Raw genomic sequence first — 12,786 nt, forward strand, 5'->3', positions numbered from 1 at the left:
CGCCAAGGGGAACCTTCCAGGACTGCAGCCGCTAGTACCCGTTCCCAAGGTGAGCCACCTCCTCAAGGTCTCCACAAAAGACTCTCCAACACATCTTTTAGGCTGAAAGTGAAAGTGTTAGCCACTTAGTAGTCCAACTCTTTGCAACCTCATGGACTGTAGCCCACCAGGCTCCTCTGTCCATGGAATTCTTCAGATAAGAATACTAGAGTGGGTTGCCATTTCCTCCTCCAGGGGATCTTCCCAACCCAGGGACTGAGTCTCCCGAATCTTCTGCACTGCAGGCGGATTCTTTACCACTAAACCACCAGGGAAGCCCCTGAGGCACTTGAAAATATGCTCGTGTGGAATCTGTCCTCAGAGGTTCTAATGTAAATGGTCTGGGGCACAGCTTGGCCACTGGAAGTGTTCTTAAAGCTCTCCAGGTATGTAACTGAAGATGAGAACCAGAGCTCCAAACCATGGATTCAATTTAGAAGTTCCTAAGAAGCCTCAGGGATCAAGCCCCAGTTCTCAAAGGTACCTGCCTTTGACCTCCTGGCAGGAAGCATTTGGTTACCTGCAGTCACAGGCTCTCCAAGGCAGCCACATCTGATGCCGAGAGAGGCCTCCTGAGATGAGCACGGAACTCCGAACACTGGGACTGCATGCGCACAGCACAGCAGGCCACGCTGGGCAGCCGTGTGACTTCTCACACCTCCTCGGGTGTGTGGACCCGACTTCAGAGAACCCAATGCCTTTACTCCACAAAAAGCTTACCATCTCTCCAAAACCGGGCTTTTTTTTTTTTTTTTTTAAGACATTTTTGTATTTCACCTTCATATTCTAAGGGGCCTTTAACTACTAAACCATTTTCAGCCAAAAGTGCTGGGTGAACATTTGTTTTCCTTTAACTTCAGTTTAGTTCAATCACTCAGTCGTGTCCAGCTCTTTGTGACCCCATGAACCACAGCACACCAGGCCTCCCTGTCCATCACCAACTCCCAGAGTTTACCCAAACTCATGTCCATTGAGTCGGTAATGCCATCCAACCATCTTATCCTGTCATCCCCTTCTCCTCCTGCCCTCAATCTTTCCCAGCATCAAGGGTCTTTTCAATCGAGTCAACTCTTCACATCAGGTGGCCAAAGTATTGGAGTTTCAGCTTCAACATCATTGTTAAGTTAGTGGACAACTATTTTGAGAAATAACACCTGATCCTAGATTCCTTTCCTTTCTTGATTCACTTTTTTATAAACCAAGGACACTGAAATACAAGAGATCAGTGACAACAGTTAACATTTTCTGAGCACCTTACTTTGACATTGACCCTGCCAGTTCCCAGAGGGGGACAGACATCATGTGCTTCCTGCACATTCTCCCAATTAAAATTCTCCCCAGAAGTTCCCAGAGGCAAGGTCTACATTCCACAAGTGAAGGTGTGGGAACTTCACAATGGGAAATTCTACTTCCCATTCCACAAGTGAAGAGACCAAGGCTCAGGTTCACACCACCCTGGAGGATAGGCAAGGAATGCAGGCAGAGAGATGCCAGAGCCCAGCTTCCAGCTCTGCGCCCTCTGCCTCCAGGGAAGTCCCAGCAAAAGCACCGCCATGCCTGCGCACTGCAGACACCCAGGGCGGTGTCCCGCATCCCCACCCAGCTGGATGCTCCCACGCTCCCACGCCTCGTCCACCACCACAAACCACCTGCCCCCCAACAGTAGCACGTGTTCCTGTGGAGCCGAGGGTAACAGGGACACATGCACAATGGACCTCTGCACTCCGAGCTGCCACTCAAGCAAGCGAGGCCCGCCCCCTTTGTAAAAGGTGAGAGCGGCTCTCTAGCCCCAAAGTGTTAACACGCAGCCCCTAAACATGCAGGCTGCCTCGCAGGCCTGAGGAAAGCTATTCACAACAGATCCAGACAAGGGTGCCTCTGGGAATCCTTTGAATAGGTGAAACATGCCCACCGTTCCAAATTCAAAAAGGCTACAGGAGGTACCGAATGATGCTCACTGCCTGGACCACCCTCGTTTGGAGGGGGGCCGGGGTGGGGGAGGGGCGGAAAGGCACTTTTACTAGTTTCTTGAGTATCCTCCTAATGCTTCTTTAGGAAAACACAAGTGACGAGAAGCAACTGTTCTAACTTTCCCTCCTTTCTTACACAAAATGGAACATACTCTCATGGCTGTTCTGCATCTTGAGTTTTTCACCCAACGACATAACCTGGGTACCTTCCACACCGGGACACAGCACGGCTTCACTCCTCAGGGGCTCCTAGCGCTGCAGTGCACAGATGTGTCATCTTCTGTTTAACTGGTCCCCTCTGGACGGTCACTCGGGTTGCGGGGATGAATTCCCAGAGGTGAGTTGCTGGGTCAAGGCTACACGCACTTGTAGTTTTCATAGAGAGAATTTCCCCCATACGCCAAGTGATGGATAAGCGTTTCGGTGGACTCCGGGAGTTGGGGATGGACAGGGAGGCCTGGCGTGCTGCGGTTCATGGGGTCGCAAAGAGCTGGACACGACTGAGCGACTGAACTGAACTGAAGAGCAATCAAGCAGGTGCTCTGACTGCTCAGAGAGAACTCAATTTGAGCCCCAGCTCTGCCACTCACTACCCTGGGGAAGTGGATGAGCTGCTTTACATCCTTGTGCCTCAACCTCCTCATCTGTGAAGTGAGGATAATTACAGCTGCTGCTGCTAAGTCGCTCAGTCGCGTCCGACTCTTCATGACCCCGTGGACTGCAGCCTACCAGGCTCTTCCGTCCATGGGATTTTCCAGGCAAGAGTACTGGAGTGGGGTGCCATTGCCTTCTCTGGGATAATCACAGACCCTACCTCATAGAGCTGTTACAAAGACGGCGTGACTGAATATCACTAAAGAACCTAAAACAGTCAGGCCCAAAGAAAACCCTTATTTGCTGAGGATTTCTCACCATTATTCTCAACCCCCAGCCCAGCTAATTCCTAGAATACAGCAAGGACAGCAGGCATCTACACCATACCTCAGTCCTGCTGGCTGAGGTATGGGGTTGGGCTGCCACCACAGAGGCTGACAGAATGACTGCCCCAAATTCTCACAGGGTTAATGTCTGGATCTGGCCAGGTTTGCGGGCTCATCAGCCTCTTGGAACTAGTCTCGCCCAGGGATGCTGACTCAGGCAAAAGAGACTTGCAGGAGGCTGGCGAGGGAAACCAGAAGGTCAATGTGTCAATTCGCCATGAGAACAGAACCATCAGGAGAAACAGACACAGCTACCAGCCTCTCTGGCTGACTGACACCCTCGCTCCCTGAAGGCAAGCTGGGCATGAGGACAAGCTGAGGCCCAAGGGGTGTGTAACTGATGTCTATTCTGAGAGCCTAAAGCGCCTGTCTGTTCTGGATCACTACCCCCCACTTCCATCCCCACTGCCTCCCCAGGTCCCTGCCACCCTCATTTTTTACCTGAAATGTTGCATTGGACTCACAACTGGGCCCCTTGCCCCGCCCTTGCCCTACAATCTAGTCTCAACACAGCAGTCAGAGGAAGCACATTAGAAACTAAATCAGAACTTGCACTTACTCTACGTTAACACCTCAGTGGCTCCTCATGTCCTCCAGGTCAAAGCCCAAGTTGTTTCAACAGCCTACATGGCCCCCCAGGTTCTGACCTTGTCCCCATCCCCTCACCACCACTCCACATCGCCTGCAGCAGCACCCTGGCCTCAGTTCTCCAAAGCTGCCAGGACTGCTCCTACCCCAGGGCCTTTGCACTGGCTATTCCTTGGTCCTAACTGGCCCCACGTTGCCAGCATGTGATTCATCTCTCACGTACTTCAAGGACTTGCTCACACATCAACTTCTCAGCGAGGCCTCCTCCAACCACCCTATTTAAAAGTGCAGCCCACCTCCACCCACTGCTCTGATTTGGAGTTTTTTCCCTCCATAGCACCAGTCCTCATCTAATATACAATCAGGTTTACTTATGTATTCTGTAAATCTCCTCTTTGTGGCACAGCCCACCAAGGCCTGGATTTTTGTTTCCTATTTGCTGACACTGTCAGTGCCCAGCAGAGCGCCCAACACCACCTCCCCGGATCATCTGAACCCAAAGATCCTAGATGTCTCTTCCTGGCTCAGTTAGCTCCCATTCCCTTTTCTCCTGGAAAGAGCATCAACCTTTCTTCTTTGGGGTATCTGAACTCTGGATTATCTGCACATTCCCTCCTCCAGAGCCCATAACTGGCTCAGGGACTGACGAGTGATCCAAGCCAGATCAATGAGATGAATTCCAAGACTTCTGCTGGAAAGTGTGGCTAGAATTTCCTTCCTTCTCCTGGGACTACTAGCAGCAAAGCTGATAGAAGCTGGGGACACCTTGTGGAGCTTGAGAATGAAGTCAACCCAAGAAAAAGTACTAGAAAAAGCCACAATTCTGAAGATATTGGTTGGATTCTTGAATCTAGCTGTACCTAAAGCCAGAAATGACCCCTGGACATTTCAACATAAGCCGATAAATACCCTCCCTTCTCCAAGTCTAGTATGAGTTAGTTTCTCTATCACTTGTTCCAGTTAATACACTCAGGTCCCCGGTCTCCTACACAGAAATATATGGTCTCTCTGAATGACATTTTGTTTCCTAACACATTTGACCTTTCAATGGGTTACAGGCTAGACTTGCCAGGTTGGGAGCCCACTGGCAAGACAGCTAACATTATGTGCCAACCTTCTCCGCATTCAGTTCTCAGAAGGAGACTATCTCCTAGTTCTTGCAGGGCACTTCACTGCTGAACGTCACCTACAGCCCACAGGCTGCATGGTCTGGGCAAACTGCTAATGGCATGATGTCTTGGCCACTGACCATCAGAAGCAGCATGGACACCTCCTGTTTCTCCAAGGGACTCCTGGTTAATCTCTTCCATCTCGATCTCTCTGCTGGGCTCCCAAAGACCATTTGGCTTGAGGGGTTGAGCACGTGACAAGGGGCAGCCACAGTGAGGCAGGAAGACCTCACAGGAGCTGCAGCCATCATCCACGGGGCAGAGGCTGGCGGCTTAGACTGAGGTTTCAACAGAGAAGACAGGAAATAGAGTACCGGGGAGAAACTGAGGAGGCTGAAGAGAAGAACTTGGTGATGGACTGTGCGTGGGGCATGGCGAGAAGATGCTCAGATTTCCAGAGTGGGCAACAGGGTGCATGGTGCTGCCGTTCCCTAGGACAGAAACCCAGCGTGGGTGGGGAAGGGCTGGGAAGAGATGCCGGGCTGAGTTCTGAACAAAGTGGGTTCCAGATGCCATGGGCTGGCTGGCAGTGGATCAAGGGCTCGATAGGACGTGTGCTCCCCAGCCTGCCTCACTTCGCTCACTCACCTTACTAGCCTATCAGAAGGGGAGAAACAAGTATTCAAAATTCTTTCTGGAGGAGGAAATGGCAACCCACTCCAGTATTCTTGCCTGGGAAAGGACCTGGACAGAGAAGCCAGGCAGGCTACAGTCCGTTCACAGGGGTCACAAGGAGTCAGACACAACTGAGCAAATGAGTGCATGAGCACGCACATGTGCGCACACACACACACACACACCCCTATATATATAATAGACAGCCGAGAACCTGCCGTGTAGCACAGGGCCTCTACTCACTGCTCTGTGGTGACTGAAATAGGAAGGAAATCTGGGAAAGACTGGATACATGTGTATGTGTAGCTGATTTGCTCTGCTACACAGCAGAAACAAGCACAACATTATGAAGCAGCTATATGCCAATAAAAATCAAGTTAAAAAAAATAAAATTCTTTCAAAAACAGCACGGGAGCAAGGGTAAGGGTGGGGGTTTTGATTTCCCTCGTACTTACCTCAAAAATGAAACCACAACAGAACCTATTTTAAAGCAACTTGGCCACCCAACTTCTGGCAATCAAACTACTTCTTAGATTTAAGATGAATAAAACTAGTACTTACCAAATGTATCAAGTATGTCAGTGATAAGGACAAATTTGCTTGGGTAGAACTGAATAACACTTGTGTCCGAAAGAAGCTTTGAGCACTAGAAAAAGAGAAGAGAAAAGTCACTCTGTCATGTCTGACTGGGTTGAAACACTCCAAGCCTGGAAAGTAAAGGATTTCTATAGACAAGTGCAGGTTTTTACCATGGGCCAGGCCTGGTGCTAATCTCTGGAGGTATAATTACAAGAAATACCACTGTGCTTTTGACAAAGGGAGTCGACTCTGCTCATAACAGAGCCTCTTGAGGAAAGGCACCATCACCTGCCTCCAGAAAAGCCACAACTCAGGAATCTTATCCAGAGGGTCTCAACTAGGATCAGTATGTAGCCACCAGGAAAGTCAGCCAGCATCCCTGCAGGTGACTCCATCTTTTCAGTATGGCCTCCTCTGGTTTATTTCAGAATAGTCTTGATTCTTAAATGTTCTTTTCTATGAAATGACCCCACAGGTTCTCCAGGGCTTCTTACACTAGCATCTATTATTTATACTCACTCTTTAAATTTCCTTCTAAAAGGAAACTGGACAAGTTTCAAAGAGTTACATGTTTCTCTGGAACTGTGCTCTGCAACACCAGGAATGTTTTGGGTTTGCAGGAAATTGCTCAATCCCTCCACCATCACCTACGCCAGAAGGTCACTGACATGTTCAGGACTCAAACCAGATTACAGCCACACAACGTGGCCCCGAACACCCCAGATGAAGTCATCTCGTATAATCAAAAACAAAAATCTATCTCTACTTTGAAGAATTCAAAGTGATACCCTGAAGTCTTTACAGATTCAAAAGTCTGGATAAGGAACTAGATAACCTTGCCATAGTTTATCAGAGATAAAAAAAATGTCATGTAAAAACCAAAGCTATTTGGACATTTAGAAAGAGTCCTTTCATATGTATGCACTTTCAATGTGCAGTGAATGGCTAGAAAGTTCATCTTATCAAGATGTAGACTGACATGTGTTTTCAGTTTGGCTTTGTTACCCAATATCTAAATTATTAGATTTATCAAGTTTCTCTTTAGCATTATATAATTAAAAGTAAACAATATGTCCAGTTTGTGAAGCAACCTCTCACAGCCCAAATGTTATTTGGAGGTTGGAGGTGAGAGGAACGTAAGCTGTGAAAACAATGGCATCGACACCAAGCGTGGCATTTGTATGTACACAGAGCTCCACTTCCTGACACCTTGCTTTATGTTTTTCACATGCCCTTTATGAGAGCTCCAACTTAAACAATTACCCCATGGGACTTCAGGGCTTGGAGAAAACAAACAGCTCTGAATCTTAGAGACTGTTTACAGTACACAGCGCTTGATTCCTAGGGATGTGATATCTCCTGAGTTTCTACCAGAGCCCCTCAGAGATGAGTTACTGCCCGTGGTGAGGAGGGAGGGAGAGAGAATTCAAACAGAAGATTTCAAATTAAACACAGCTGGCGATTCCCAACACTGCATGGATTTGTCTCCCCAGCTGGTGTCTCAGAATATAAGGTTTTTTAATCCAAAGTTAAAATCATATAATGTTATAAATTGAAGTCACTATTTTGAAGATTCCACAGCTATTTTTTTTAAAGCTTTGCTGCAGTTTCCTAAACTAATAAAAATCAGGCACCCCGTGGTATGTATTAAAAACAGAGTTCCTGCTCCTCTCCAAACCGACTGGTCAAAACCACCCGTGGAGGCACCAGGGAATCAGCATTTTAAACAAGAGCTCCAGGTGCTGCACTCACACAAGCCCAGGACACACTGGGCTTGTGAAATCCACAATCTGTACTACCGTCTGAATGGAATAAGCATTCTACAAACCAGGGATTCTCAGCTTCAGAATAACCTAGGGAACTTTGTGAAATAACAGTGCCTGGGATTCTGATCGAGCAGCTCCAGTGTTCAGCTTGGAAAACAGGATTTCTTAAAGCTCCCAAGTGATTCTAATGCGCAGCCAAGGTTGAGAACCATTGTTATAAACATTTCCTGAGCAACTGACTAGTCAATTACCTGCCTGAAATACTTGCTATCGAATTTATCAACACTGCAGAAAAAATACTAAAGGAATGTTTTTCATTTGTTGCCAATTAGTGATATTCTAGAAGCAAACTAACAATTTCAAAAACTAAGTTGGAATTAAAAAACAAAAATTTGAACCAAAGCAAATGAATAAATTAAAAGATAACCTATGATTGAGTACTAAAAATGTATGACTATATGGATGGATGGATGGGAGGAAAGAAGGAAGGAAGCAGACTAATCAGAGTTATTGCCTAGAACACATATTTTTTAAATCCTAAAAATCTGTAAGAAAGATACAAATAACATAATGGAAAAATGAGCAAAAGGAATCAACAAAAGGCATCTTACAGAAAAAGAAACCCCAGTGGCCAATAAACATTTGAAGAGATGCTCAATCTTATTATAATCAGGGAATTGCAAATTAAAATCACAATAAAATATGATTTTATTACCTTCTAAATTGGAAAAATTAAAATAGGAAGTCTGCTCATACCAAATGGTGGTAGGCTGCCGAACAGCACAGACGCTCACACTCTGCCACTACAGTGCAGGCTGGCACAGCTACTGCAGAACATAACTTGGCATCATCTGGAAAAGTGGATGAGGCACACGCCGTACACCTGAGCTATTCTACTTTCAGGTATGGGCCTTCATTAGGGAAACACTTTACACGGTCACCAGCAGACATAACTAGTGTTCACATGGTTCATAATAATGAAAAAGAAAAAAGAAAAGGAAAGAACTGGAAACTCATCAACAGAATGAATGATACATAATTTATGCATCGGTAGATGAATTCTCCTGGAGAAGGAAATGGCAAATCTCTCCATCTAATCTAGAGGGTCAGCACAATCCCTATCAAAATCTCAGAAGGTTTTGTTTTTGGTTTTTTTTGGTAGAAATTGATCCTAAAATTCACATGGACACACAAAAGACCCAGAAGAGCCAAAACAATTTTGAAAAAGAAGAAAAAGTTAAAAGACTTTTACTACCTAGTTCCAAAACTTACCATAAAGCTAGCTATAGATCAAGACAGGTGGTACTGGCTTAAGGATACACTTAGAGATCCACGGAATAGAATTTTCAGAAATAAACCCTTACATTTATGGCCAACTGACTTGACAATGATGCCAAGATAAGTCAACAGGAAAAAGTCTTTTCAGCAAATACTGCTGAGACAACTGGATATCCATAAGCAAAAAAAAAAAAATTAATAAATTTAGAGACTCACACTATACATACAAAATAATAATTCAAAATGGACCATAAACCTAGATGTAAGAGCTAAAACTATAAAACTGTAGAAAAAATGGAAGAAATTCTCATGACCCTGGGTTATGCAAACAGTTCTTGGATACAACTCCAAAAGCACGGGCCAAAAGGGAGAAAACTGATAAACTGAACTTCATTAAAATTAAAAACTTCCACATTTCAAAAGATAACATTGTGAAAATGAAAACACAAGCCACAGACTAGGAGAAAAATACATGTACATCATGTATTTGATAAAGAATTTATATCAAGGATAAAAAATTGTTACAACTCAGCAAAGAAGATAAACGAAATGCCTTTTCAAATAGGCAAGACTTGGACAGTTCACTAAAGAAAATATAAAACTGACCAATGAAAAGATGATCAACATCATTAGTCGGGTGGGATATGCAAATTAAAATGGCAGAAGATACCTCTTCACACCCAATCAGATGGCTATAATCAAAAAGACAGACAATAATGAAACGAGTGATGGAGAAGATACAGAGGAACTGGAATCCTTGTACACTGCCGGTGGGAATGCAAACGGAGCAGCTATTTTGGGAAGCAAACTGGCCATTCCTCAAAAAGGTAAACATAAACTTACCATATTACTCAGCAATCCCATTCCTAGGAATCTATTTAAGAAAAATGAAAATATATGTCCACACGAAGACTTGTATGCAACTGTGAACAGCAACATTATTCATCATGGTCAGAGTGGAGACAACCTAAATGGCCACCAACTTACTAATAGATAAGAAAAACGTGGTTATGCCTGCGGTGGAATACTACTCTGCAGGGAAAAAAAAACAAACTGCTGATGTAACAACATGGATAAACATGAAAAACATGGTAAGTGAAAGGAGCCAGAAGCAAAAGAATGACCCCACGTATATGAAATGTCCAGGAAAGGTAAATTCACAGAATCAGAAAGCAGATCAGTGGTTTTTCTGGAGCTGAAAAGTGGCAGTAGCTATGAAAATGTTCTAAAACTGGATTGTAGAATAGCTGTGCAACTCTGTAAGCTTACTAAAAATTACTGAATTGTACATTTACAATGGTGAACTTTAGGACATGTAAATTATCTCAATAAAGTTGATAAAACAAAGTAAAATCTTACTACAGAGCAAATAAAGGGAACTGTGTTTCCTTTCTCCATAATCTGCACCTTCACCAGCTTTTTCTGGATAAAGAAGGTAGTCTTTAAAGTACTGAAAGTCAAATAATTACTATTAACCAGATGTGGAGTTAATTAAACACTTTTATGGTTCTTTTCTTTGGGTACACATGAATCAAATCTCCTCCAGATGTAAAACTCTTAGAAGTCACAGTTCTGTGCTACAAAACTCTATGGAGAGATGTTGCCAACGAAAATATTTTGAAGAAGCTCTTGTTAGTTCAGGTATTTTCTCACTTGAGCCACTCAGCAAGCAACCTCCATCATGTGCCGCCAGGATGAGAGAAACCTTCAGATATTTACTTTGTCAACTAACAACTGTGATGGAAGGGAAATGGGCTTGGGTTTGCCTCTATCATGAACACCAAAATAAATAGTACCTGCCATACAAAGTGTCATCCTAAACGCGTTCAAGTACCCAGTGTAAAGACTCTCAGACTCTCCTAACCCTCCTCCAGAAAAAAAGGTAAGAAAACAAATGTCACATTCCCATGACAATAAACAAGAATGAGAGCTAGTACTTCTGAACTAAAATGGCTGTTCAGCAATTCTGTTACCTCTGCTCTGAAAATCATAATGTATACATCATTCCTTGTATAGTGTACTTCTGGACATGTTTTGCCAAGACAGGATGTTTTTATGATTCAAGAGACAGGATAAGCTGTTTTCCCTATAGAACTTGCTCTTGTGATCCAAAAGTTGTCATGGATCAACAAACAGGACTCAACAAATTTAACTTTAACACTGTAAACACATTGTCTATACCACATCATTATACAGAACATGACCCCAAAATGCATACATTAGGAACATACAACTATTGGTCCCAAAGATACAAAGAAAATCTCGTCAAGAAAACCCAAAACACAGTTGCTCAATCTTTAGTCTATACAGATCACAAATGTGTCAGGGGCTGTTAACAGGGCCAACAAACTGCACAACCCTGGGAGGACATCAGTAATTCTGTAATCTAGGGTGAAATTTCCTGGAATTACACAGTGCATAATCTATACAGCTGCACATGGTGGCCCTGGGATTAGCCATTGCATAAAAAACACTGATTCATAATCATGGACGTTCACAGGAGGTAGGTGAAAATGGGACAGGTGAAAAAATTAGGGTAAGACCCTGAAGGCAGGCCTCTGAAAACCCTAATTATCCACAAAGGAGATTTACAAAGGAAATTCTGGAGGGGAAAAAAAAAAATCACTCAACCTGACCTGGATGACTATTTTTAGAGCCTTCACTTTCTGGTCCGAGGCCCAGGCGTCCTTCAGCGACTGGTTGAGCTCCTCTATGCGGTTCACATAATCCTGTTGAGTCAAATTCAACAGCTCCTTTTGGGATCCCTGTGGGCAGAAAGTAGAAAGATACATGTACAGAAGAAAAACATTTTGGACTTCCCACCCCCATGAATATTAGCTGAGTTTTGATCTGTAGGTTGTCCTCATATCCCAAGCAAGATCGATAGTTCTGCCTTGTGATCAAAGAAGTTCTTTGAGTTTTCTGCAAAGATGGGCAGAGGGCAATGATTGGGAGACTGGCCTGGAACATAAGTCAGACCTGAGCCCACTCCCAGCTCAGTCACATTCTAGTCATATGACTCAAGAGCAGCTGCTTTCCTCTCTGAGTCTCCTCTGTGAACAGTGATAACAGGACTTACCTTTATCCAACACATAGTTAATGGGGCATGTTGTGCACTAGGCAACTATGGTATACTAGATGTCCCAGATACAAAGTTGTGCAAAAAGACATTATTTCAGGACTAACAGAGTTTAAGGTACAGAGGACAAGATGGACCCTAATACAGAGACAAATATTCAGGGAAACCAATTCTACGAAGATACATATCACAGTGTATCTAAATCTGAGGTGTCCATTGTAAGAAGCACAATTGTTTTATGTATCACCAAGGAAGAAAAAATGCTGATGGTGGACATCCACCAATTGAGAGACACAGCTCAATTTCAGGGATACACAAATGTTGAGGAAAAGGTTCACCTTAGTCTAGACTGGTGGTCAAGAATGGTTTCCTGGAGCAAGTGATGCTTGAAACAAATTCTCAGTGGGGTGCAGGTACTAAGTAGGCAATGGAGGGGATCAACTGGATCAAGAAGAGTGCATTCAGGACAGAGAGCAGACTCGGCAAAAACCCATGGCAGAAGTGCGTGAGGTCATCACTTGGATGAAATAACAACATATGTAAAGACCAGTACCACTGGCACACAGTACATGCTTATTAATCCTTGGCTTATTGTTAAGATGCTGATTACACTGCTCACAGGAGTGAAGGTCATGCTAACAACCCACGTGAGACCGGGAACCAAATCCCTTTTATATGAATGTTCCCTGGAATTCAAAGTGAAGAGCTCTTTTTTTTTTTTAA

At 44.3% G+C, this 12,786-nt stretch overlaps 1 protein-coding gene across 2 annotated transcripts in view; it reads right to left on the minus strand.

The window, feature by feature from the left end:
* Window positions 1–12,786, minus strand: part of VPS35L (VPS35 endosomal protein sorting factor like) — a 141,149-nt gene that overhangs the window by 98,649 nt on the left and 29,714 nt on the right. For both annotated transcript variants that reach the window (XM_052654166.1, XM_052654175.1), the window contains exons 7-8: window positions 11,621–11,749; window positions 5,923–6,007 (exon numbers count right to left, since the gene is read on the minus strand). In XM_052654166.1, coding sequence (XP_052510126.1) covers window positions 5,923–6,007; window positions 11,621–11,749 — 214 coding nt within the window. The remainder of the gene's footprint in view (window positions 1–5,922; window positions 6,008–11,620; window positions 11,750–12,786) is intronic.

The sequence above is a fragment of the Budorcas taxicolor genome, chromosome 2, assembly GCF_023091745.1.
Source record: "Budorcas taxicolor isolate Tak-1 chromosome 2, Takin1.1, whole genome shotgun sequence".
NCBI lineage: Eukaryota > Metazoa > Chordata > Mammalia > Artiodactyla > Bovidae > Budorcas > Budorcas taxicolor.